The 26988-nt window shown below is 40.6% G+C and overlaps 1 protein-coding gene across 1 annotated transcript in view; it reads left to right on the plus strand.

The window, feature by feature from the left end:
• Positions 1-26988, plus strand: part of ATP13A5 (ATPase 13A5) — a 123411-nt gene that overhangs the window by 60125 nt on the left and 36298 nt on the right. Inside the window, exons 13-24 of the mRNA XM_073903541.1 lie at positions 2458-2519; positions 4206-4356; positions 6654-6740; positions 7424-7580; positions 9533-9650; positions 13083-13207; positions 14020-14180; positions 16219-16344; positions 17447-17526; positions 19935-19977; positions 21855-21964; positions 25344-25440. Coding sequence (XP_073759642.1) covers positions 2458-2519; positions 4206-4356; positions 6654-6740; positions 7424-7580; positions 9533-9650; positions 13083-13207; positions 14020-14180; positions 16219-16344; positions 17447-17526; positions 19935-19977; positions 21855-21964; positions 25344-25440 — 1317 coding nt within the window. The remainder of the gene's footprint in view (positions 1-2457; positions 2520-4205; positions 4357-6653; positions 6741-7423; positions 7581-9532; positions 9651-13082; positions 13208-14019; positions 14181-16218; positions 16345-17446; positions 17527-19934; positions 19978-21854; positions 21965-25343; positions 25441-26988) is intronic.

The raw sequence follows: 26988 nt of genomic DNA on the forward strand, positions 1-26988 counted from the left end.
CTGACTTAATATCTTCTAATGACAGAAATGTCATTTGATAGAAGTTGTCTTAGGCAAGGAGAGCAAGAATGGAGAGTAGAGGACCAGCTGGAGAGACACCATGAGTAGACTTGATGAGTCTTGGCCCCCTGCTGAAAGTAGAACAACTCTAAGATTATTTCTATTCTATTGTTGTTGAGTTTCCTTTGGCAAAGAAAGCCCTTAATCCCACTTGTCAGGAACCACTAGGGTTAATTTAACAGTAACTCCCTTTTAGTTTTAGGATCAGAGAACAGCCCCTGGGAAGTTTTCTGGGGAGGGATTCCCAATACTCACCCAGAAGCCTCATTAGTGCCTGTAATATAAGAGGGAGTTTTATAAAACACGTTCATTACATATTCATCTGTTTCTAAAACTAATTCTTCTAGAGGGTGTTCATTTTACATCTCATAAAAAGTTTTTTTCCTCTGCATCCTCACGTGCTAGAACAACTGAGGGACTGCTCCGCAGCACGGTTGGCCAAACCCCAGTGGCATGACAGCATGTTATAATGCAAAGAACTCTGGATTGGGAATCAGTAAAATGAGAAGTCAAATCCTGGATCTGGCACTAAGTTTCTGTGTGCCCTTTTAGGAGAAGTTTGAACTCTAATGATGTCTAAGTGTCTTTCTAGCTTTCACATTGTAAAACTCTACCAATATGCTGTTGGAATAAAGCACCCCACAATTAATTGAAGCCCCATCTACTGTTATTTCCATTTAGAAGACATTCACCACCAGGCTTCTGAGTACATCTGTTCTCATGTATTTCTAGTTTACGTTGCTTTGTTATAAAACAAATTCTCTCTTTTCTATCCAGTTCAACCCAAGCCTGGGCTAGTATTTATGCTAAGAAGTTTGCTTTCTCTGTCTTACTCCCTTTACAACTGTAACTATAATTTAGTTTTCTTTCTGTTCATGGCTAGTTTTATTGTATAAGGATCATTTTCACATAGAGAAATAACACAGTCCCATTTCTGTTTTGCTACAGTATCAATTCTGTTTTCATGTTCAAAATATTGATGTTTAAAAAATATAATCTGGTCATCAGGAAAACATTTCAGTTTGAATTAAGCTGCTAATGTTTTTTGAAATGGAACAACTCAAGAGGATTTGAAATCTAAACACACAGGTTGGGACCCTTATAAAATGCAGAAGGGAAATGAAGCGAATAGATTTTTGCTGTTGTTCTTCAAGGAATAATTCACACAAAGCGTGTTAGCTTTCTGTGAAGTCCAAATGAATTAACGAAACCAAGATTCCTTCATTCTTTAATTGGAAGTCCAGTGTGGGTTTTGTCTTTCTGTATATTTTGCAAAATTTATTTAACATTTGTCTAGGCAGGCTGGATTCTGGTTCTTTCTCTTCAACATGCAGGCCACTGGACCTTGAGGCTGCTCATTTCACCTCTAACCTGAGAATGTCCCTTCCCTGTTTATTCAGTTGTAAAAATTGGAAGTATTGTAAGCACTTCATTGTAAAGCATTATGCTGACTTAATGTCTTCTAATGACAGAAATGTCATTTGAAAGAAGACTAGGAAATTCACTGTCTAATACAGAAATGACTTTTAAAAGAATGATGACAGAGACCTGGGTGTCAGTAGCAAAAAGGGATACACCCCAGCCCTTAGTAGTGCTTTGCTCAGCCTTGACAGTGCTGAAGCAGTGGGGCCTCGTGCTTACTCAGGGAGTTGGCTTCTTGCATAAAGACACTGGGGTCTGTAATTAATAGTGGACTCTGAAGCAATGAGCAAATTCAAAGTGCTGTGATAGTACTTAGTTTCATGTTGCTTTCTCTGTTACATTATGTGACAAATACTCCCTCATAATACAGCAAATCAAATCTCCCGACCATTTCCCTCTTGATCTAACAATAAAACCCATTCATGGGCATTAATGAATATTTATTATTAGCACTTCATTTCTCTCTAAACTCTCAAAGCCCTTTATCAACATTTCATTATCAATCTGGACAGTCACCACATCACCCATAAAATTGCTATGAACCAGATGGCAGACAATGAACTAAATAGTCTTGAAAAGAAAGAAAAAACTCTGAGCTCTGCTTTAGAAAGAGAGCAGGTGCCAACTGAAAGTCAAACTCGCTCTTGTTCTTATTGGATTTCCATTCACTGAATGCCTCTTGTTTAACAACAGCAAGTACAACAATAAACACACAAAAACAGAATACTCATATTTTATTGTAATGACTAGTATCTAGAGTCATTTAATTATCAACATAGGCTTTTGGGGAATCATTTGTCACTTGTTGACTCTTTCCTTCAGGTACCCTTCTCTGATTTAAAATTTGATGTCTACAAACAAGGGCTTTGGACAACTAGATCTACTTTAATTTCTTGGGAGCTTGGGTTTTGTTTAAGTCATGATATAATTAAAAGCTCTAAATCTTATGTTAACACCAATTCTAATTTCTTCCAGACTGGCACTCTTACAGAAGATGGGCTGGACCTCTGGGGGACCATCCCAACTGCTGACAAACGGTAGGCACTTTAGCAAAGATGGAATGTGGGATTGGTGTGGCTATCTTCGTGCTACTCAGATCCATCCTCCCAGTGGTGAGGGATGAGTGTCACATAAAATATATATAATAATTTACTAGAACTACTTCCCAGTTATTCTAATTTGTTAACTTAAATGAGTTCTAAGTACAAAATCAGACAGGGAAAGTAGACCTTCAAACTCCACATGAAAAATAGAATGAGTTGGATGAGTAAGGAATTGAATGAATAAAACAGAGGAATAAAGGGTGAAATCAGAACTGTGCTTAATTAAAAACTGCAAAGACTTGCTGGTGGCTAGCGGGCTGGTGGTAGTGGTGGTTGGAGGCAGGTAGTCCAGAAAAGAAGAGCTCTGTCCCCTCCCTCACAGAGCTCACATCTCATGGGAAAAAAAGGCACAAATGCACCCACCTTCTATACACTATACAGGCTGTGGAAAGGGCTACTGTTAAGGCACACATAACAGAATAGAGAAGAAGAAATGATAATGATTGGTTGATATAATACACAGTCCTGGATTTTAGAATAACATAGTAGATAAATGGTAGAAATTAGTTTTGAAAATGAATAGAATGAGGAAAACTATCTGACAGAGATACCACTTGAAATAGAATCTTGAAGCATATATGGCTAAAATTTTTATAGACATGGGCTAAAAGCTGGCCATGGGAGGGGGGAGAGCAATCACAGAGACGTTACCCCAGAATGGAGTTAGAGAGGGGAGGGCCCTAGCTCCCTTCTCTGTGGGGCTGAGATCTGCCTTCTCAGTCCAAGTGCAAATCCCCCAGCTCTTAAGCTCTGGATACTCCACCTTGGCTCCAAACATGGCTGAGGCTCTGTCATTGAAGAAGTCATGCAAGAACTCCCCAAGGCAGTGATGGGGCCAGGCATAGCTCTGGCAAAAGATAACAGCAGACAGGCAGTGCGACATTGCAGAAGATACTTGGGTTCATCCCTACTCATGTGGTTCAGCTCCTGGCTGCTCAGATGGCTGGGCCAGGCTTTTGTCCAGACAGGCACCGCTTTGCCCTTTATTGGCCAGACTAGTGAAAGGGGAATGGGATGTTTGCAGCTTTCATCCTTCCTTTCCTTCCCTTTCCCCAAGTAAGATTTTGGAGTATAGAGAAAACTGGATACAATTATTGTTTGGCTGTAAAATGGGAGGAGGGGAATGTAAATCCAGCCAGTCTACTGTCATAGAGGAAAGTGAGCTTCAGATGCTGGACATCCATGACAGGAGTTTCAGGAAATAAGACAAAGAGCAAAGGGCTGAGTTATGAGAAACATTTCAGAGTCGAGATGAGCTTTTACTTGAAGGAAAAAGAAACCAGCAGGCAGTCTTCCTTCCCATCCCTGCTACTTCACTGGCCCAGAGACCTCTTGCCTGGGGTGTGACTTTCTAGAGCCTACTCTGCAGAGCTTGCAAGTGTCAGTCTGAGCCTTCCACTACTACTCCCACCATAGGTCCTGGCTGCAATAATCTGACAGAAGTCTCTGTGATTATATCCAAGTGCTCAGACTTTATCATATAGGGCATGGGGAGCTATGGAAGAATTTGATCATAAGAGTTGAGTATTATTAAAACTCTATATTGGTAAGATTTAAGGGGCAGAATGTGTAAAATGATTTTCTTGAAGACCTTCACTTATTAATCATCTTCTTTATCAGTTTTCAGGAAGTCCATAGCTTTGCCTCAGGCAAGGCTTTGCCGTGGAGCCCACTGTGTGCTGCCATGGCCAGCTGCCACTCTCTGATCCTTCTCAATGGGATCATCCAGGGAGACCCACTGGACCTCAAAATGTTTGAGGGCACTGCCTGGGTAAGGTGATAGTTTCTTGGTATGACTAAATGAGAAAAACTTGAAGGGATCCTTACTGGGAGTGGCAAAGCTTTTCTAACTTTGGTTGAAACCCAGAGAAGATTTATAACAATATGTGAATGAAGGTCTGACTCTACCTGAATTTCCCAACCTCTGCTCCAAAGAACTCTGTTAATGATTGCAACATGAAAGTGTTCCATGATCAAATAATTTTGGGAACTGCTATTTTAAGAAAGTAAAGTTGATTTCTTAACTACAGGATTTCTTTAATAAATTGTAGTACACTGTGAATATTCAAGAGTGACTACGATATGCAGCATTTACCAAACCTACTTGACCACAAAACCTTGACAGGCCAAAACATGGTACAATTAATCTTCGTAACACACTCAGAGAAACAATAGCCTAAAGCAGTGCTGTTCAGTATATTAGCCACTAGCCACATGTGGCTATCGACTACTTGAAATGTGGCTATGCAACTGAGAAACTGAATTTTTAATTTTACTCAATTTAGTTAATTTAAATGTAAATAACCACAAATGGCTGGTAGCTACTGTGTTAGTATAGGTCTAGACACCAAAGTGAAGGTCCACCAGTTCAACCAGCTTAGTTTTCTGATCTGAGTATGAATGACAGTTAAGGGGTATAAAACCATCCTGGTGGCTGTCGTGACATGGTGGGCAGACCTCTCAACTCCACCACTTTCTAGCTACATGACCCCAAATCCAGAACCAAGACTCTGAGTCTGTTACCTCATGTGTGCATTTATAATAATGATGCCTCATTCACAGGCTTGTGGTAAGCATTGAGCCTATGAGACTACAGGGGCTGTTTGCACTGTAAAGTGCCCAACAAGTGGAGGCCACTCATTCATTCACTATTTAATTAATTACATTATTCTGTTCTCAAAAAAAATGTTTTAAAGCTACTGACAATAATACATCAACTACAGGACAGCATTTAAACAGAATGGTGAAGGGATGAAAACAAATGATTGCAGGGACATGAAATACACCTCACAAAGTTTAATTTAAAGATGGATAGTGGGAAAATTGTAGCTTTCTAGAAGCCAAAGTAATGAAAGAGGAAACCTGGTTAAGAGGGAAATTTCTGATATCAGTAAGTTAAAATTCGAGCATTTGTTGTGGAGAAACTTTTGACATAAAGACAAAGCAGTAATCACTTTCCTGGATCTTAATGGGGGAAGAATCAGTGTAATCCTTACAAATAATGTCATTAGCAGCATCATTTGAGTTGACACAATGATGAGCTGCTTAGGGTCATTATTACTATATGTGACATTGGTCCTGGTTCTGACAGTGCCTCTTCTCCATTGAGGGGTGTTGATCTGTTTGTACAAATAACATACAAGTTGGGGCCTTGCATGGGAACATACATCTTTAGTATTAGCTCTGTAAAAAGCACTGTCTTTAAGAACAGTGGTATCCACCCCAAACAAAGCATGAAAGTACAAGGTGATTTGCTGAGTTTAAAGCTAGGTGAGAAGGAGTCTCCAGTTAAATATCCTTTGGTGGTTAGGAACCTTTCATGACACATAAGGGGGGGCGGGAAATGTCCTCGTAGACTCTAAGAATTTTAGCGCTAGAAGGGATATCAGAATATTTTTCGGAAGAAATCTGAGACTTGGAGAAATGGAGTAATGTCCCCAAGATTAAACAGGAGAGTGATAGGGCAGAGGCCAGATGTTGTCTCCTATTTTCTGATTTGTACAATGGACGGCCTTTCCTGTATTTTCAGTCAATATTGGTTTCTCAGATGGTATAACTTATACTGTTGTAACATCCAAGGAATACAAACTATTTTCAAATGTGCATTCTAATTTGAGAGCAACTAACTTGCTAATTCTCTAGCTAAGCAATTAGGTTAGTAACATAGATATAGAATAAAAAATAATCCCATGTTTATCTCAAGACCCAATCCTAAATTATCTGAGGGCTAATGTGCTCAGCTCTATTGGAGACTATGTCTCTACAAACTCTCGTCAAGTTACTAGACATACCATTCAGGAAGAACCATTGGCCTGTAGCTAGCATTTCTTCCATCAGTTACTATTAAATTGTAGTCACATATTTCTGGCTTTTTGACATTCTACAATAAGGTCCTTAATATAAATCAATCAACAGAAATTTGACAATGATGGTATTCAGATAATTGGCCTAGAAGAGAAAATATGTGAAAGGGGCTTTGAAAAGATTCAAGTACTATGCAAATGAGAGGTATTTCTTTCTTATTATTTTTCTCTAAGGAATCTTATGAACATTTTCATTTCAAAACAGATAATGGAAGATTGCAATGCAGACTACTACAAATTTGGGATGTCAGATTCAAACATCATAATAAAACCAGGACCAAAATCCAGTTGGGTATGATTTGCTTTTTTAAAGCAGATGGCTCTTTCTCCTTTGAACTGGTAAATCTCCCCTGACTTTCACGTATTTTTATATTCCTATTATTTTGCCTTATCCTAACAGTATTCATAGGTTTGCTCATTCCTTGATTCCTAAATATATCCCTTAATTTATTCATGAAACTGCCCTTTAATTTATTCAACAAACACTCACAGAGTACCTATGTATGCTACAGCACTATGCTATGTGCTAAAGGATAGAGTGAATTCAGAGCTAGATGTGTTGGGCTCTGTGTTGGAGGAATACATGGGTGGGTAGAAAAATCCATATAGGTGCAAATAAGTGCAAGACAATGTGCCAAGTGCTATAATAAAGGCTGAAGAAAGAGCTGCAGGAGTCCAGAGGTGGGAGTGAATACTGTTTTTGAGAGAGAGAAGCACCACTAATGAAGTGACCTGTGAACTTTGCCTGGAAGATAATTAGGATCTCTCCAGGCAGCCATGGGGAAGGCCTTGCAGACCAGACAACTTGAAGAAGGAATCACCTTAGAGACAGGCAGAAAAGTATCAATGTTGTGACAAATGCACCACCTCATGATGTCCCTGGGTTCATTGCATAGCAAACCCTGTTTGTTGGTGTGCACCTGCTAAATCTCACTTACAGGCATCTTAGGCTCCCTTTTCTTGGTGCTCTCACAGAGTCCTGTGGAAGCCATAGCCATCCTGCATCAGTTTCCATTTTCCTCAAGTCTGCAGAGGATGTCTGTGGTTGCTCAGATGGCAGGGGAGGATCACTTCCATGTCTACATGAAGGGTGCCCCAGAGATGCTGGCCAAGTTCTGCAAGTCTGAAACAGGTACTCATTTAATTGACCCTGTTCTCTTTCAGGAGGTAAAATATTTTAGAAGCCCAAATACATGAAACACACAAGTCTAAATCAATGAATGTGGAGGTGATTATTTTCTCAGTGAGTGAGAAGTGGGCCCAGTATGATAAGGCAGAGATGAGAATTTCAAGGCAGACAGGCAGAGAGTAAATATCTGGCTTTGGTCCATCCAGAAAAGTCCAGCTACAATGGGGTATCAGGGAAGGAGATGTGAAGCAAACATCAGGACCCAAAACAGGAAGCGATGTAAGGATCCCCAGGAAGGGTAAGAATGAGGAACATGCACTGGGAACCAATGGGACAGGTCTGGCTCCTGCACTCATCCTGCAGCTGGGGTGCTCCGCCCACCACCTCTGGGGGCTGTCAACACATAAGGGCCTTGTGCAGATCAATGGAAGGAGAATACAGACAAGATAAATCTCTTAGCAAAAAAAGTGATTAGAGTAAATTAGATGGTATTAGAGCAATGTAATTGATCATTTTCACAGCAATTTCATCTTTCTAGGCTAGATTTTCAGCTGATTTGTATTGTTTCTTAGTCTTATAAACCTATGCACCCTCTAAGCGGCAGCCCAGATTTGTAAGAATATTGTTGCATTCAAATGAGTTCATTTGGGTAAAATTGGTCTTTTTCTCTTGATTTTCATCTATATTCTCCTTATGATTGCTGATAGCCATCAGCTTGTGCACACAATTCTAGATTTGGCAAATGATTGCTTTAACTTCTTCCTCTACTTAGAGCCATTTTTACCTTAGAAGCAGCCCCTTTTTTTGGACTTTGATCTGTCTCAGAGCTCCCATTACCTCTATCACTCTATCTTTCACAGACTGATGGCCTATATTTGGTGTTTAATTTTTTTTCAGCCTCACAGATACAAGTATCTTCTTGAAATTTTTGATGACTATTGCCCCTGCTCTATTGTGAGTGTTTGGGCCTGTCATTTCTCACCTCTCATCCTTCTGGTAGCACTTTCAATTCTTCTTATTGTCCTTACCTCAGATCTTTGACATATGCTAATAACGACTGCAGTGATTTCTCCCCCTGTATTTAAGAAATGGAGAGAGCCAGGATTTTCCTTGATCCCCACCCCCTGGAACATTTTAGAACTATGGAAAGTCTGAGCTGAATGGGAACATAGACTTCCATACCCCCTCCTTCTATGAATGGGGAAATTGAGGTATAGAAGAGAGAACTAACAAGCCCAAGGTCAGAGATCTAGTTGGCAGTAGAGTGGCGACTAGAAATCAGGTGTTTTGCTACCTAAGACACTATATACTTCCATAATGCTGTGCTTCTTTCTAATACCTTCATAGGTATTCTATAAACCATAAATATCAGTATTTTAATATTAGTTATGACTGCTATGCCAAAATACATAAATGTTGGCGTTGTATCATCTATCATCTAAAGCAGGGATTAGCAAGCTTTTCTGCAGAGAGCCAGGTAGAAAATACTTTAGGTTTTGCAGGCCACATGGTATCTGTCTCAACCACTCAGCCCCAAAGCAGCCATAGATGGTAAACAAATGGGCATGGCTGCATTTCAATAAAACTTTATTTACAAAAACAAGCAATGGGCCAGATTTGGCCTGTAGTTTGCTGACTCCTGGTCTAGTGGATCAGCTGTTTCCCTCACTTTATTCATGTAGACCCAGTCCTGAGGCCTGTCCTTACTAAACCCAACCAGTGGATTTGACACCCAGTTAATGACCAGTGTACCTTTGGCATTCATGTCTGTCAAGATAATAAGAGCACACTGATGGAGTTGTTTGTGGCTTTTAGCTGGAGCTGTAGTTTTTCTATTAAAGTGTGTTTTTTGGAGTTTTAAAACAAGGGACAGTGACTGGATCCCAGAGTCTTGTTTAGGAGCTGGGTAGCCTTCAACGTGAACTTACATTTACCTCTTTCCTCTCACTTGACAGTACCCAAGGATTTCCCACAGAAACTGAGGAATTATACAGTACAAGGCTTCCGTGTCATTGCCCTTGCCCATAAAGACTTGAAGATGAAGAAGCTTTCAGAAGTACAGAAATTAGCCCGGTAAGGAACTCAGAAATTGGCACTAGAGTAAGCTCTGTGTACATCAGGTAAAAGAATGCTGGAGATGGACAGGACAACTCAAATCACGGGGAAGCCTCCTAGAGATGGAGACTCATCTCATCCAATCTCCTAATTTGGAAATAGGTGACTCTAAGCCATACTGGGGAAGACTTGCTGAGGTCACAAGGCTGGTTGGCGGTAGAACAAGGATGGCAGTCCAGATCTCCTGACTCCCAGACATCAGTGAGCTATCTCTGCCCTGCGTTCCATCATCCCATCAAAAATAACCAACACTCCTTCAGCCTCGGAACATTATGTGGCTGACTGACTGGGGGTCCTATCTCCTTAAAAGAAGGAGACAATGGGCACTGTGACAGACTTCCTGCATCCTTCAGACCTGGATTCTTTCAGGGCTCAATAGTACACCTCCCTCAGATCTGGAGAGGTAGCGTGTGCAAGTTGAGTTATATGAAATAGAATTCAGTATTCCTCATTACATTAAGGGTATAAATTGTCCTCATTAGAGGATAATTGCAGATTCTTTTTTTAAAAATGTTTCTCAGTTTTTAAAGGTTATTTTTAAATTGTCTAAGACCAAGGAATAGTGAAATAATGTGGAACATTGACTAACAAATTATCTATGCATTATCATCTTTGATTTTGTGTTGCTGATAGAGAGACCCTCAATTATATATAATTAGCACCTTTGCATAAGATGTGGATATCCTTGGTTCAGTGTAACTATTTACAACCTCTCTCCCTCAGCTCTAATGGAATCATTGTCCCTTCCTTACACTGTGTCTATTTCCCTCATCTCTAAAGTATAGAATTGGATCATCTTTAAGGAGCCTTTCAGCCACGACATTTTAATCTTCTAAATAGAATCACAAAGATCATTTTGAAATAAATGAATGGCACTGTCAGATTTAATATTCAAGGTGTTAGCTATTCTTAAGCAAGCATGAAGACCCATAACACACAGGATTTTGTAATTTCAAGACAAAAAATTTGAATAACAAAAGCTAGGGTTATGTATGAAGAAAAATATTTATGTAGCTAGACAAGGATAGTCACCACCCAGCTGCCATATACTAGTACAGTTGTGATGCTCTCATTTAAAAATTACTAGAGAGATAGCCATTATTATAAATATAGCAAAATAAGAAAGTGATGATACAATGTGCTAGATTACCAACCATCTCAGATTTTCGTAGAGAATATCAATCTCCTATTATGCTTCTTAAAATTTAGTTGCTATTTTCAAACAGAGAAAAGGAAAAGTGTTTTGAGTTTTAGCACAATCAAATTATATTCAGCAAAGTTTCCCAATCAGGAGAATCAAAAACTTCTTTAAAAACTGGTATCATAAAAGGGAAGTAGAAAAGTTTCCTTTTTTTAGAAAAAAAAAAAAAAAAAACCAAACTAGAAAACAGAAGAAATACTTTATCAAAATTCCCTCTTTCATTGGTTTAGCAAATTTCTATTGAGCTTGACTCTGTGTGAGATGCTCTTCAAGACACTGAAGACTCAGCATTGAATAAAATAAAATCTTTGCCCTCAGAAGCATATATCCTAACTGGGGGCAGTTAGATAATAATGCCATTTTACATGGGGTGATCAAGCAAGTCTTCTGAGGAGGTAACATTTGAACAGAGAAATGGGTAAAATAGGGGAGCAAAGCATGTGGATATCCAGAGGAAGAACATTGCAGGCAATAGGAAGAGTGGACACAAGGGTCCTGACACAGGATTTTGCTGGGAATGTTGCAGAGTAGCAAAAGGCCTAAGTGCCTGAATTGGTGAAAGACGGGAAGAGTCGTAAAATAGAGACCAAAACCAGAATAAACTGGTGAAAAGATTTCTGGATCTTTCTTTTAGTTCTAGCCAATTAGAAAATATTAGTCCAATTTAAAATAGAAACTCATGAAGTTAAATGATGGGAATTTAACACATTCTGTATTGGGTAAATCTTCTTTTATAATATTCTCTGAGATCACTAAGGCAGGATTCATATCTAATTATCTGAGTATTCACCGAAGTGCCTACTATAAGGTCTAAAACAGAGTAGTTATTTGGTGAATGGACTTTTGAATGAAGATTTGGTAACTTGTTCTCTACTCCAGAGAGAAGTTTCTTTTTTTTTTTTTTTAAGATTTTATTTATTTATTTGACACACAGAGAGAGGGAACACAAGTAGGGGGAGTGGGAGAGAGAGAAGCAGGCTTCCCACTGAGCATGGAGCCCAATGTGGGGCTCGATTCCAGGACCCTGGGATCATGATCTGAGCCGAAGACAGCCACTTAACTGACTGAGCCACCCGAGCACCCCCAGAGAGAAGTTTCTTTACCATGTTCCCATCTAAGTTTGAGTTATTTTTTTCACCAAGAAATCCAACTCTGATCTTTCTCCTAAAGGTTTACTGACCATGTGTTTATTTCCTCTCTCTCCCAAGTTTCACCAACATGATAGAAAAGAAACAATATCAAAGAAAACTAGACAAGCGATAAGTGCAGATGAGAGATTTCTGTATGTTTCCGTAAAATGTGAAGGAAGTCGGGGGGAGTGGCAACTGAATCAGCAGATGGAAAAAGCATAGTCTACACCATGCCAGAGAGAGAGATGGTGGGAGAGGGAAGTTGCTTCACCTTGTGGAATCTGAGAGGCTGAGACTCAGCTCTGTCACATACTGTGGAAGATGGTGGTGGGACAGGACACAACATCGGGGGTGACTGACCGTACACAGCAAGGTTAGATCCCTAAGTCTCCCTCTCCTTCTGCAATCTTAACTCCTCTCTGGACAGAAAAAGAAACAATGCGAGATTAAGAAAGAGATCTTGGCCCCCACATTTACTTTTGAAAAAGTCACCTGACATTTACTCCATTCCACATAATGAAGGTAACCCAGTTAGACAATAAGCTTACAATTTCAAATTCTGAACACTTTTCAAATGCTTGGCTGATGTCATGTATTTTCTGGAGGTTACGGAGGGAGGTTGAAATGAATGATTCCATATCCGACTATTACGATGATATCTCATATGCAGGACCTACTTAATCAATGTCTAAACGATTACAAGGTCAAAAAAAGGTCTTTGAAATAAAATATACATATGTATATATATATGATTAACAAAAGTTTTAAAAACCAACAGAATTTGTAGATAAGCACATTGTTTTTAAAAATGGAGTTGAAACTGGGAGAAGTTGCCAAAAGATATAGAAGTGGTTGCCTCCGGGAAGGAGAAGGGGTGAGGAGATGTGGAGGCGGGGACTATTGGTTTTCATCACAAGCTTTGGGTTCTTTCTGATTGTTAAAATATATGCATGTATTATATTGATAAAACTTAGAAATTTTTTTAGGCGGAAAAAATAAAGTTCAACTGTCAAGACTACAGAAACAAGTTTTAAAATTGATTTTCTCCTGAATCCGTAGAGAGAAGGCAGAGTCAGAGTTGACATTTCTGGGACTTCTCATAATGGAGAATCGCTTGAAAAAGGAAACCAAACCAGTCTTGAAGGAACTGAGTGAAGCCCGCATCAGGACGGTGATGATTACTGGTGCGTGTTTCTGGAGGCTTGACACATTCAATGTATCCCAGGAATCAGAAAAGACCATGTGAGCTGAGTGAGTTCATGTGGCTGAGAGAGAAGGAAAAATGCTTAGCTGTCATTTGTTACCTTGGGCTCCCATTATCCTGGCACATGACCAGCGGCCCTAACATGACCATAAGCTTTGGTAGCAGGGATCATACTTCATTCTCTATGTCTAATGTCCCCTCTCCCTACCCAGGCTTGGCACAGTGCCAGTCAGCTCACAGTAAATGTTTAAACACAAGAATACATATGTGCTCATCAGGAACCTCAGTGAGACTTCTGTGGAAAGGGTGTAAAGACTCTACTGGATTGTCCTTCAGGGCTGTGGGGCAGGCATGGCATATGCTGGTCCAATCCAAGCATGGCTCAGCTTTCAGTGTTCTGTTCTCTGCTTGATGACAATCCATGTTCCAAGGATGGTTCCATGTTATGAGAGTGGGCCTATGTTACCTTCACCACTCAGGGCTGTCAGTCTCCTGAAGATCTGTCATAAAGTGCTTAACCATGTCTTTCTTCATTCGTGCTTGTTTTGAAAATATGCAATGTTCAGGACATGATGCTATTGTGGGAGGGAGATACAGACATAGATTTTGACCACTAGGGACAGGCTTGGGCAAGAGGTTCCGCCTACCAAATGGTTATAAAATAAGGCAGATAGAGGGAAATGCCCCCAAAGAGCACCAGCAATGTGGTATGGCCACTCAGAAGAGGCAGAGCTCAGTTCTGGCTGCTAAGAGATTTATACAGAAAACAAGCTGACTCTCTTTGTCATCTAGGTGACAACCTTCAAACAGCCATTACTGTGGCAAAGAATTCTGAAATGATTCCTAGAGGAAGCCAAGTGATCCTTGTCGAAGCCAATGAACCAGAAGATTTTGTTCCTGCCTCTGTGACTTGGCAGCTGGTCGAGAACCAAGAGAATGGACTGCAGAAGAGTGTGAGAAAATGTTAGAAAGCCCCCTGGTGGCCTGCGCTGATGGCATATAGCCCTGGTCCCAGCAGCCTTCTCTCAGCATTAGAAGTCACCATGGTCGAAACCCCTCACAGCTGTCCAGAGTTCTGCAGTTTGCAAAGCATTTAGCATTTCCACCAGCACTTCTCAGCCCTAGCTGTGCAAAGAAATCACCTGGAAGAGTTTTTAAGCTTCCAGTGTCAAGGCTTCATTGATTAAATCCAAATCTCTAGGCTGGGAGCTTGCACTAGCCCTTTTATCCTCAAGATTCTGATATGCAGTCATGGCTGAGAACCAATGATTTACACCCATATTTCCCATTTGATTTTCACAGTTAGCCTATACAGTTGACAAACTGTTCATTTCGCAAATGAGAAAACCGAGGCCCAGCAAGGTAAGCTTACCCAAGACACACAACTGGCAAGTGGCAAATCAGGAAATAAAATTTAAGTCTGTCTGACTGCACCCAGATCCATGGGTATTTAGATTTGCTGTGCCCATGACATGAAGTTAACAGGGGTTGGGCTTCTCTAGATAGCAAGCTTCCTATGATTTTGTGAAGAAAATGAGCAGCAGCCTGACATCCCATCACTAAATGTAGCACCTCTGCCTACATGTGAGTTCAAGGAGATGGTCCTCAAGGTGGTAAATTACAGAAATACTCCCTTCCTCAAGACTGACCAGCCCTTTGGATTGTTAAGTGCAGAGTAGGCCTTGTTCAGTATACAAACTGCACAACTGTACAGAGTGACTTTGCCCCTACTTGGCGCAAACCCCATTGCATTGGCTGTAAAAGATGGCAGCTCTATGTTTTCAGCAGATTTCTCGTGCTTATTTCTTTGCAAATTCACTTGCTTCTGTGTTAATGCATGCTGCCTCCATTACACTATGTGATAAAACTCAGGTCTTCACTAATTTTTAACAAACAGTCCACTCACACTACCCATTCACCTGTGTAATACCTTTACTGAATTTTTGGTTGTTGCAGGGAGAAGTCACATCACAGTCTCAGGCTTTCCCCTCCTCTCTGGCTCCCTCCCACCACACTTTCCGTCTCTAACTTTCCAGGGAAAACAAAAGGAATTCTGTCCTTACCTCATGTGGAATGCTTTAAGCATATCTTTCGTTGGCTGTTTTGCAATGGGGGATGGAAAGGGAGGGGTGTATTGCTTTGCCTCCCAATTCAGCACATCAAAATGTTTTTCTTCCCAAAACAATGCTTTCCCTCAGATGGATCCTTCTAATGAAAAAAATTTCTCACCTTTTATACTATTTGAACTCAGAGTCTTACACTAATGTAAGGACCTCTGAGAAACATTGCATGAAAAAACATGATCAGCTGTTGGCACAATGAGTGCATGTGCATTCACTGGAGCTCTCTCTTGGGGCTGACCAGGTGGGGCTAGAATGCATGATGAGACACACTGATAGGTGGAGGGCAGGAGAGAAAGGGTTTCAGCAAAGGGGTCGAACTGGTGCAATGGCACATAGGATATGCATGAGGAGCTGGGCACCGTGAGGGAGCGTGTCACCTGTTGAGGTGGGGAGAAGGCAAGTGCTATAAGGAGTTAGGCTCCAAAGAAGGAGTCTGCCTATCTTACAGGGAAGAAATTGGGGCATGATGTGTGAATGAATGAATGAACGAATGGTAAAAGATCTTCGGAAATAAAAGTCGGCAAGAAGAGGAGAAGAAAGATGAGGAAAGAATGTTTTCTACTCTTCTTTGGAATCATTAACTGGTACCTTGGAAGGATTTCCTTAGTAGACTAATATTACATGTATTATCTCCTAGGACAAGATCCCAAGCATTATGTTGTCAATGTCTCATATGTTCATATACTTTGGGGAGGACATTAGGAGTGTCTTCTTCATCCAAGTCTAAGTTCCATGGACAAATTATACATTATGTATTTGCTGGCCTTCCCACTGTTATGTAATTTAAACACACTTCCTTCCATAAAACACAGGAAAGCAGAGACATTCCTTGAGAACCCATGTGGAAACTATGCCCTTTTGAATTTAGGAAACCTACCCTAACATTGGGAACCGTTCAGTGCCTGATGGAGCAAGAGGGAGCTGTTACCATTTTGCAATGAGTGGGAAGTCATACCAAGTGATATTTCAGCATTTCAACAGCTTGCTTCCAAAAGTAAGTACTGGTGAAATGAAGTGTTTTGTTTTGCTCTCAAATTAGTGAGTTGAAAAAGAAGAGAGAAGTGAAGGTGATGATCAGTGAGGTTATCTCAGATTTGGGGAATAAACATCCCCAAAGGGGCACTGCTCCTTCAGAAGTTCTCTAGCCCTACCTGGTCCTGCATATGTGCATGAGCCCTTCTTCAGAGTCTGAGCTCTGGTCCAGCTCCTCGGACTCATGGCCAGCCCAATCTCAGCCTTCCTCTATCTCTCCCTCCCCAGCAGGGAGTATCTCCAAATATTTCCAAATGCTCTGCCTGTTTTGTGGGTCAGCCTCTCTCTGAAAGCCACCAACTCAATGTCAGGCTGAGCTCTACTCCCTGTCCTGTCTGGATTCTTAAATTACAACAGCAGGAAACAAAGGCCCATGGTTTATTTTCAAAATCGTTTGTTATCTTGTCCTCTGTGTGTCTATTTAAAAATAGTGCTGTGCAGGGTTGTGCTGTCAGTGTGAAAGAGATAAGTGGAGCACAAGCTGAGGGCAGCAACCATCTGTTAGCAGTTTCTTGAAAATTCTGTTGCCTTATCAGTCAAGGACCATTGAATCTCAACCCCAGAGGCTTCTAGAAAGCTGTTAGTGCAGTTCCTCCTTGAGGAGTTGGGGCAGCTGAGACTCAGAGAGGTAAGGTCCCTTGTGGAAGGTTTGCCCAGCTAGTTGGACCAGACCTGAGAATAGAACCTTGGTTCTCCACTCTTCATCTGTTGCTTTTCCTTTACCTATGCTGCAATTGTGGAGATGGTGTTTAGTAAAAAGAACTATATTTCCTTAAGCCTTTTTGTCCTATATGCTCTGCTGCTTTCCAGTTATTAACTCAAGGTTATCCCATCTCAGAAAAATGGCCTGGAAGGAAATCATAAAGTTGTGATGGGGGATGAAAGTGAAAGTTGAATAGTAAAGCACCAAGTCCCCCCTTTCTCCCTGTCCTGACATTTGGACTGATGACATACTTCCCAAGGCTATATTCAGACAGTGGCCAGGAATGATTTTCAGGGCTATTCTTTTATTTAAAAAGTGTACTTCATCCTAACCTTATTGCAATAGTTGTTTTTCTCTTTAGATGCTGGTGAATGGAACCATTTTTGCAAGAATGTCTCCTGGACAGAAATCTAGTCTTGTTGAAGAATTTCAAAAATTAAAGTAGGTATTATTGCTTGAAAGAGGAGAGTGTATTCGTTATCTATTGCTGTGTAACAAATTACCTCCAGATTTAGTAGCTTAGAATAACACTATTTATTATTTTTCATTTCTATGGGTCAGAAATCTGGGTGTGCTGAGTGGAGTCTTCTGGCTCCGGGTCTCTCACAAGGCTGCCATCAGGTGTCTGCCAGGACTGCAGCTCCCTCAGAGCTGGAGTTGGAGGGGCCTGCCACCAGCCTCTCTTGCATGTTGTTGGCAGGATTTAGATCCTGTGGGTGGTTGGGCTAAGAGTCTCAGTTTTCCATTGGCTGTTGGACAGAAGCCACCCACAGTTCCTTGCTACATAGGTCATTTCATAAGGCAGTTCACAGTGTGGTAGCTAGCTTCCACAAGAGTGAGCAAGCAAAAAGAGACTGAGTGAGAGAGAGAGAGATCACGATTTTTTATATCCTCATCTTAGAAGTGATAGCCCGTCACTTTTGCTGTATTCTCTTCATGAGAAAAAAGTCACTAGGTCCAGCCCACACTCAAGGAAGTGCTTCATACAACATTATGAATACCAAGAAGTGGCAATCACAGAGAGCCATTTTGGAAGCTGCTTACCCCAGACAGCATTCCTTCTGCGGCCTCTACAGCATAACTCAGAGGAAGATTCTCGGCTTGAATGTGGAGAATAGAAAAAATAGGGGCTTGTGTAGTTCAGAACAGGAAAAATGGGGAAGTGTGTGAGTCGTCACCTGGAATTACTTAACGTTGGTCCATTAGAAGATATGTGAATGATTTCAGGTCTTCTAGGAAAGAGGTGGAGTGATATTTTCACTTTATCTGACCCTGGCTGGGGTTTGGGTATAGAGGCCAAAAAAAAAAAAAAAAAGTCCTTTCTTATGTCCTTTAAAAAATATAGATGACTGAGTCACATCAGAATGAAATAGTTCTTGACACCAGACCTACCTATAACTTTCTGGGAATGTTACAATTTCTGGGCTACAGATTTCTGGAAAGTGAAAAGGAAAGGAGACCAGTGAAACTTCACATAATTGCCAAGAAGTAGTAGGTAAAATCAGGAGACTGACTTTCGCTATTATTTTTTGTTGCCAAAGCATTCTTAGAGAAGTTTTAAGAAACTGCCTATCAACTCCCATAATGCATTGAGGCTGGGTTAGTAACCGGTATCTAAAATGACTATTTTACTTACATGGTCATTATATGAGAGTGGCTGAAGAAAGTGATTTTACCCTTCTCAAAGGCCTAAGAAATTTTGTCGATTTATATGCTTATGTTTGAAAAGCTATATTCCCTTAAAGAAAAATCAATTCAGGAAGATAGATGCTACCTCAGAATGAACTGTCTTCTCAATTTCCCCGTCTTACTCCTTCTGCCTTTATCACTGGCAATGCACATAAGGTTGTCCAAGTTCTTGCCTGCATTCAGGAAACACTAGAAGATGTAAAATTCTTTGTGTGATGTAAAGACTAAATAGGTGCGTCAAGCTTGAAGAAAGGAAGCCATTTCAGCAGATGTGTGTAGTCATGACACACGTGTGAGCACATGAAATGTTCATAGGGGGATCTTCACGTCTAGCCGCCAAATATTAGGTCGAACTTCATGAGTTTGTTTACATTTGACAATTTTCAACTTATAAAAATGACCATTTCTTATGTGCCAACTAATAATAAGGAAATTGTCTGAGAACTTCATTTTTTGTCTGTATTGATTTTGTTATTTTGTGTGTTTCTGGCAAATTGTCTCTGAGCCTTTAATAGTATTGCCATGAATACCTATAATGTATTATTTACCTATAAGAGAAGACAGAGAGTGTCCTGCATCAGAAATTCCTTTTCTTTGGCAACAGCTTTATATTTACTCTTCTATTTATATTTTGTGTTTGCACATCAAAGCACTACAGCACATTATCTCATATCACTCCAGGGTGCGTCAAGATTATGTGTCTGTATCTCTGGTTCTATCTGTTCAACCATTTCCCAAGCATTTCTCCTCCTAGTGTCTAAACTCTAAACTTTCAATGGTGTCAGCCACCAAAACACAGATGGATTAGGTTATATCTGTGCGTTAGGTGTGGGAAGTGCTGTGATTATGCCTGTACGCTCTGAAGCTTAGCCATAGTCGATACAATCACCCAGGACTTCTTTCGAAATGTATAATCATTTTGGTGGACGTCTTTGGCAGAATCACTATCCTTTCTATGTGATTGAAACAATTTAAATAATACAATGGCCTTATTCCTCCCGGAATGTATCTCTCCAAGTCATTTTCCATCAGCCTGATTCCAGGTGTGTTCAAAACACACACACACACACACACACACACATCGCATGTGAGTTGGTTGTGATGAAAATTATCCAAGTGAGGCATTAAGGCATTAATTTTTCTCATGGTTTCCCTTACAGTTACTATGTGGCCATGTGTGGAGATGGGGCTAATGACTGTGGGGTGAGTAGAAATGACTTCAACCAACGGAAGTGGTTCCCTACTGTCCCTTTTGAGAACCCCACGGTTCCCTGGGGTCTGTCTCTTCACCTCTCTGCCAGCAATCACTTCATTAGTTTGCTGTTTAAATTCCCCACACCTGAGTGTTGGCTGAATGCTGAGAGGTGTAAAGTCGGATGAGCCACTTCTGCTGTTTTCTGACAACTCCTAGAATAAAAAGGACAAGGAAAGGCTACTTAGACTCCTGTAGTTCAGACCCAGAAGGGACTTTACAAGATGAGCTGGTTTAAATCTCTCATGTTATCAAATAAAAGTGAATCTCAGGGAGGTGAATTCTTTTTTCTTTTTCTTTTTCTTTATTTATTTATTTTGCCTGAAGGCACACAACTTGGTAAAGGCTTAGTGAAAAAAACATTTAAAATGGATGATTTAAAGTTTTGAATTATGTATAAACTGCATTTTTTTCCTGCTAAACTTCTCCAGGGTTAGTTTCTAAAAGTTGGCTTTAACACCAAATTCTTACCATCAGTGAAATCATAGACCAAATTATTTGGCTATTACAAACTATAACAAGCCTAAATTAATGATTCTCAACAGATTACTTCCCATACACAGTAGAAGGCAGCACATGTTTTAGATTGAGTTTTGAAGATCGTTGAAACAGTAGCCTACCTTGAAGATTTATGTACATAAGAAAATATTTTCAGTACAAAACTGAAGAAAATTTCTTTGTATTTCCAAAGCCTGTTAGATACTTAAGATCTAGGTAGTTGTTTTACTTTCCTTTTACATATTTTCTTCAAAGTTCTGTGAAAAACTGTGCTCACACTTAAAGATCTATTATAAATTTTTCTACCTTATGCTTCATGAGAAGCCAGTTGTTAGCCTGCTCTTCAAAACCTAAAATGAGTACCAATTCCCATAGTTATGTAGAATTTAGAACAAAAGAAATAATAAGTGTTAAAAAGGACATAGTCTCTGCCTCCCTAAAATTCATTATCTGGCTGGGGAAAGAATCTTGCATAATATTAACCCAAATATAAAGTAGATGGTCCTAAAATATGTAATAGAGAAACAAAATACTAAGGAAGAAAAGAGGAAAAAGCAAATATTCTAATATCTATTGAACAGGAATTTAGTGTGTACCAGCCATGGTAACAAGATACCTTGCAGTACTACAGAACTACAGAAGTATGAAATCCCATTTTATGCTCAGACAATTCTTGTAGGATTAAGAACTTGCTGGTCTGTTAATTAGCCACTGTCTGCTCTCTGCACTCTCTGGGCTGCTTCCAGTCTTGATGAGAATGAATCAACCTTTATTTTAGTGAGGCAACACATGCCCTGGAATGATCTATGATGTGTATGATCGCGTTCCTGTCTCCAGTGAAGATGCCTTACGCCCCATACTTCATCCCAGCAGTTAGCTGGTTGGCTAGATCAGGCCACCCAGGAAAAGTGGGTTTTAGATATCTTTTCCTTTTGTTAATGAAGATGGCCTGCTGAGTGGTAAGAATTGTGATAGGGAAGGCCACCCACAAATGTCCACCCAAATGCTGTCATCTTTTTCATGGACTTCTTGAATGAGTGCTTCCATTTTCTTATCACATCTACATCCCCACAACCAATGCACACACACACGAACACACCCACCACTCTTCTACCTCAGGATCATTGTTTATCTGCTGCTTCCTTAGTTAATGACTTCCTGGATCGGGAGAGGGAGGGTACTCCAGGTGGAGGGACAGCATAAGTACAGACCTGGGTCTGGAAGGCTACCGTGTTATAAACTCGACAATGTGAAGAATAGCCTCATGGTCTTTGAAGAGTTAGAACCTGGCCCGAAGAGTCCTGGGTGTAACATGGATTTATCATTGTAGGCTTTGAAAATGGCTCATGTGGGCATTTCGCTGTCAGAGCAGGAGGCATCTGTGGCCTCCCATTTCACCTCAAAAACAGCCAACATCGAGTGCGTGCCTCAGCTCATCAAGTAAGCCACTACTTCCCTTTCCACCCTCATGACCGATGGGCTCATTATCTGACTCTGGACAGAACTCAACCATAATTTAAAGCAATAAATGTCACAACAGAAGTATGGGTAAAGTGCTACCAGTGCACCAATGAAGGGGCCATTCGTGCTGCTTGGGAATGCTAGTAAAAGCCACCCAAAAAGTGACTTTTGCTGAAGCTTACAGGATGAAAGGCGATATCATGTGGATAGTTGAAAGGTGGAGTTGATATTTAAAAACCAATTGCATTTCTTCCTTCTCCTCTCCCTTATTTTGTATGTTGGGTGCATACTGGAACCCTCCTCACCGGGATTGGGATGCATGAAGAAGCACAAATGGAACACTGCATCAGATAGCTTTCCCAAACAGTGTTACCTCTCCAATATACAAATCGGCGAATATCCAAAATGATCACATGAAAGACTACATTCGAGGGAAGGGGAAGGAATTAAAGACCTGATTTTCTCAGTAGCTCCCTCACCTTGCCTCGATTCTCATTGCTGATTTTGTCTCTACTCATATTTGAAATGTGCCTAAGAACAAAACATTAGGTTTTATATTTTGTTCACAAATCTTATTCACCTGTAAGCTTCCTATAACACGGCTGGGTAACTTCAGTCTATCTTCATGGCCAGTGGTCTGTCATCAACAAAACTTGAGATTTATTCAAAAAGGATGATCATGAAGTTCTCCAGCATGTCCCTTGGTGCAGATGTGCATCTGAATGGGCAACTACTAGCAGGAATCACTCACCTAAAGGTGCCAGTCTTGAAATTCCATGCCCGTGTCTGGTTGCATAGCAGCGAGACAGCTTGACACATCTCCCTGATCCCAGCGTGCATGTACCTGTGTCCTTCCACACCCTGAAACATCAGCACCTCCCCTGCCTCCAGAGCAGCTTTTTTTCCTAACTCCTGCGTTCTCTGGTCCTCCGAGGCCTGAGAACCTTGGAGCGCTTTGAACTCTTTCCTTTCTTTGCCCATAGCCAAGCAAGCATTGTGTTTTCCTGATCTGTCTTTCAAAGACTCTCTCCAAGCCCTTTCCTTACTCTCTCTACTGTCTTAACTTTGGTTCATATCATGGTGACTACAAAATGAGAGTGATCAGGACCCTCTCCCTAGATCATGGTTTCTAGCATCAACGCCACTCATGGAACTTCTTAAAATATTGTGCTTGGAAATGTGATGGATGAAGGATGAGACAAATCTTTGCCCTGGAGGACTCAAATCCCAGTAAAGGTCCAGACAGATAGAAATATAGTCACAAAATGGAGAATCTTCTTCCTGATAAGTGAGAAGTGCTCAACAAATTAGTTTTAATACATTAATGCCCAAACAATATGGTAATTGTTCTAGCAGTTCAGGTTGATGACTTAAGCCAGGAAGGAAGATTTTAGCAGGGGAGTTGGAACTTGAAGGATGGACAGGATGTTTGTAAATAGGAAGGGGGTGGGAGAATATTCCAGGTAGGGGAAGTGGAGAGCCATGTTTAGAAATGGGGTTTTAACTGGAGAGTGCAGGAGCCCAATAGCCCAGTTGGGCTAGGAAGCTTTTCAGGTGGGAGTTATGGAGGGTAAGCTGGAGCACCAGGTGTGGAGGAAGTTTAAACTCTTGGACAGTTACACAAAGTGCCTACTTGATCCATCCAAAAGGCAGTGGCATTTGAACTTCAGATGTTCTGTCTCACACATGTGACCTAATGCATTTGTGAATGCAATGTAGTGTTTTAAGATCCAAGGCATGATGTAAAATTTCTCTAGTGGCAGATGGCTTAGTAAGACTTCAGATTAGAAGCTCTTAGCTTTTATATTTCATAGATTCATAAAAATTAGATATGGTTCAGCTCTGTTAGGCTCATTTTACCCTTGCTATCCTTGATGCATGCTTATTCCTGGGAAACATACTCCAGGGGGGCATTGAGGTACAGTTTTAGATGCATAGATCTACAGGTTCTCGTTTGTATCCTTTGAAACATGATTGACTTGTTGCTCTAGTTGAAGCCCTTCAGGACAAGGACTGTACCTCATTCATTTCTATATTATCGTGCCCAGTACTAAGCTGGATACATCAGAACATTCAATGAATGGTTGTGGAATGCGTAAATAAATGAGTTAGCTTCTTAAAATTCATCATCATTAGGAATAGCGGTAATTTTGGAGGCCCGTGCAAACCTCCTTTATACTTTCCTCAGATGGCTTTTTGCACTTGCCTTTGAATTTGGGTGCTTTCATTTTCCTGGAAAGTTACACACAAAAGGATAAAAAAGATGAAACCACAAAGTTTATGTGAGAAATCAGTCCAGCCTTCACATGCTGGCCCCTCCTCAGCTTGTGAGCTGCTCCAGTCTCTGCGTTGAAAACAAATGGCAGTGCCTCACAGCCTGGTGGAAAACATCTGGCCAACGCATCCTGGCCCGTCTCTCCCAAACCTTTTCATCATGCCTGAGGGGAAACGGTTACTAGTTTGGCTTTTAAGGTTTTCCTTCTCGGGTACCCCATCCACTGACAAAGTGTTTGAGCAGCACAGATGTCCATGCCACCGGGGGAGGACGTGGGCTCCCATGCGAATTCACTTCTGCCTTGACAAGAGCAGACTACAGGAGAGGTTGTTTGCCAAGTTTCCCCACTCATCCATAGTGAGCTCCTGCCCCGCACTGTCTTCTTTGCCTGTCATCACCCCTCACTTGAACCAAGCCTCAGTTAAGGGAATAACAGCTCAAACAGCATTTTTTAAAAGGGGAATACCGACTTTTTAACTTGCAGTTTTTACTGTTGTCTTTATGTCTTTTGAACTCCACCCCAGCTCAGATTATTACCGTGGGTTCTTCCTGGAGCATTGAAACTAACAAAACCACATTATCTCACATATTGGAGTCACATCCATGCTTCCTAACATGAGAGAACACCTGTCCTTTAGCTTGAAGTCTCCGTGGGACTCCAAAACGTACACAGTTCAGTTCTCAGAAGCAAGTGTTGTTAGGATGTAACGAGTCACAGACGAGTCAAAGCTTGACATTTTGCACCTTATCATGATGTCTTGTGTTTATAATATCCATGTTAATCTTTTTAATTCACTGAAAATAAAGACTGTGCCTGATTCATTTATATCCTCCACGACTCTAAGCAGAATGCTGGTACTTCATCAGCCCTAAATAAAAGTGCGGTATGAGTCAGTGAGTGAGGTCATGATTGAAGCAGAGAATGAATGAGCAAATTGCGCCTCAATAAATAATTAAGAGGATGAATCATTGATTAAGTGAAGGTATATGAACAAGCTATTAAACTGAACTCCGTTTGAAATATAAAAGAAACTGGGAAATGTATATCATCCATAACCAGTTATTTTTATTTTTCTCAAACAGAGAAGGCCGAGCTGCTCTGGTTTCATCCTTTGGGGTATTTAAATACTTGACCATGTATGGCATGATCCAGTTTATTGGTACATCACTGCTCTATTGGGTATGAACCTAAATAATTTCTTCCCAGTTTTAATTGCTTTTACATTCTTGGTTTATTCTTTGGGGTGTGGCTCTTACACAGGATTTAATGTTTTATAAATAAATGACATTTCTCAAAATAGATGTCTGCAAACGTGGGAACTTGGCATAACTGCACATGACACATGGAGCTAGAAATAAGTAGCTAGGGATCAGTTTTCTAGGACTGTTGTTTTTTTTCTAGATAACCTGAGATACTTGACCTCTTCAAGAGTCTATTTCTTTACTTGGAGTATGAAGAGAGCTTCAGAACAGCCTAAATATAACTCAGCAGGAAATGCATCAGTCTCCAACTATGGAATATTTTTGACAAAAGACTAAGAGGAGGTAAAAAGAAACAGAAGTTTTTGAATTTGACCTTGAAGCACTCAAAAACTAGAAAAATTCCCTTATTGGAACTTTACTGCTGAACATGCCCAGAACGTACACACTTAGACATGTCGTTGGTAAAGGATTAACATTAAAAAAAATTTTTTTTAAGATTTTTATTTATTTATTTGACAGAGAGAGAGAGAGGGAGCAGCAGAGGAAGAGGGAGAAGCAGACTCCCTGCTGAGCAGGGAGCCTGATGTGGGGCTGGATCCCAGAACCCCAGGAATATTGACCTAAGCCAAAGGCAGACACTTAACTTACTGATCCACCCAGGTGCCCCTTATTTAAAAATTTAAAAAAAAAGGACTTTTGAAATTAAATGATAAAAATAATCATTTTAAAATTAACTATATGGAAGAAATATGTATAAGTTGAAAGTAATCTTCATTATTTCAGTCATAACTTGCTCTACAGTGAGATGATCCAACAGGCTCAGGGAACACTTCAGGGAGGCAATTATTATATTGTTTTTCTAGGACATTTGAAAGGTGAACGAGAGGACCACAGAACTCTAGCATCTGGTGGGCTGTTGCGGGCAAGAATCACGCACAGAGGGCTAAGCGGCAACCAGGCAAATAGAAACAGGAACTGGGTTGGGAGTCAGAAAACCTAGATTCAAGTTCTGCCTCTATCACTAAGAGCACCTTAGATCTTGCCCTTGGCCAAGCCCTTATGTGCCTCTGGGATGTCAGCCTGGCAGATTTCCAAAGTTCTCCACAGTTCTAGGAAAGCTGCTTCTAGAACAAAACTAAAGCTGCCTTGGAAAATTTCTCCCTGTTCCATCTCATTCTCGTATGTATAATTGTGCCATTCTGAGGGGAAAAGAAGGGGTATGAGAAAGAAATATAAAGAAGACAGAGAGAGAGTTGGAGGCCAATGGTTCTTGGGGAACCATTTATGGAGGATGAGGAACAATTTATGTCTTCTCAAAACTATCAAAGACTTCTCAGTTCCAAAGTCTTCACACATAGAGTTGTGTTCACATAGAGATAGGCCACTGTGCAGCCATTCACTCTGATGCTCTAGACCTAAATAAGAGTGTCCCCCAAAGACCTTTATTTTTTTTAAGATTTTACTTATTTATTTGAGGGAGAGAGAGCAAGCATGAGCAGGGTGAGGGGCAGAGGGAGAAGCAAAC

The sequence above is a fragment of the Callorhinus ursinus genome, unplaced genomic scaffold (genome assembly GCF_003265705.2).
Source record: "Callorhinus ursinus isolate GAN/ISIS: 27379988/994484 unplaced genomic scaffold, GSC_fseal_2.0 scaffold1, whole genome shotgun sequence".
Lineage (NCBI taxonomy): Eukaryota > Metazoa > Chordata > Mammalia > Carnivora > Otariidae > Callorhinus > Callorhinus ursinus.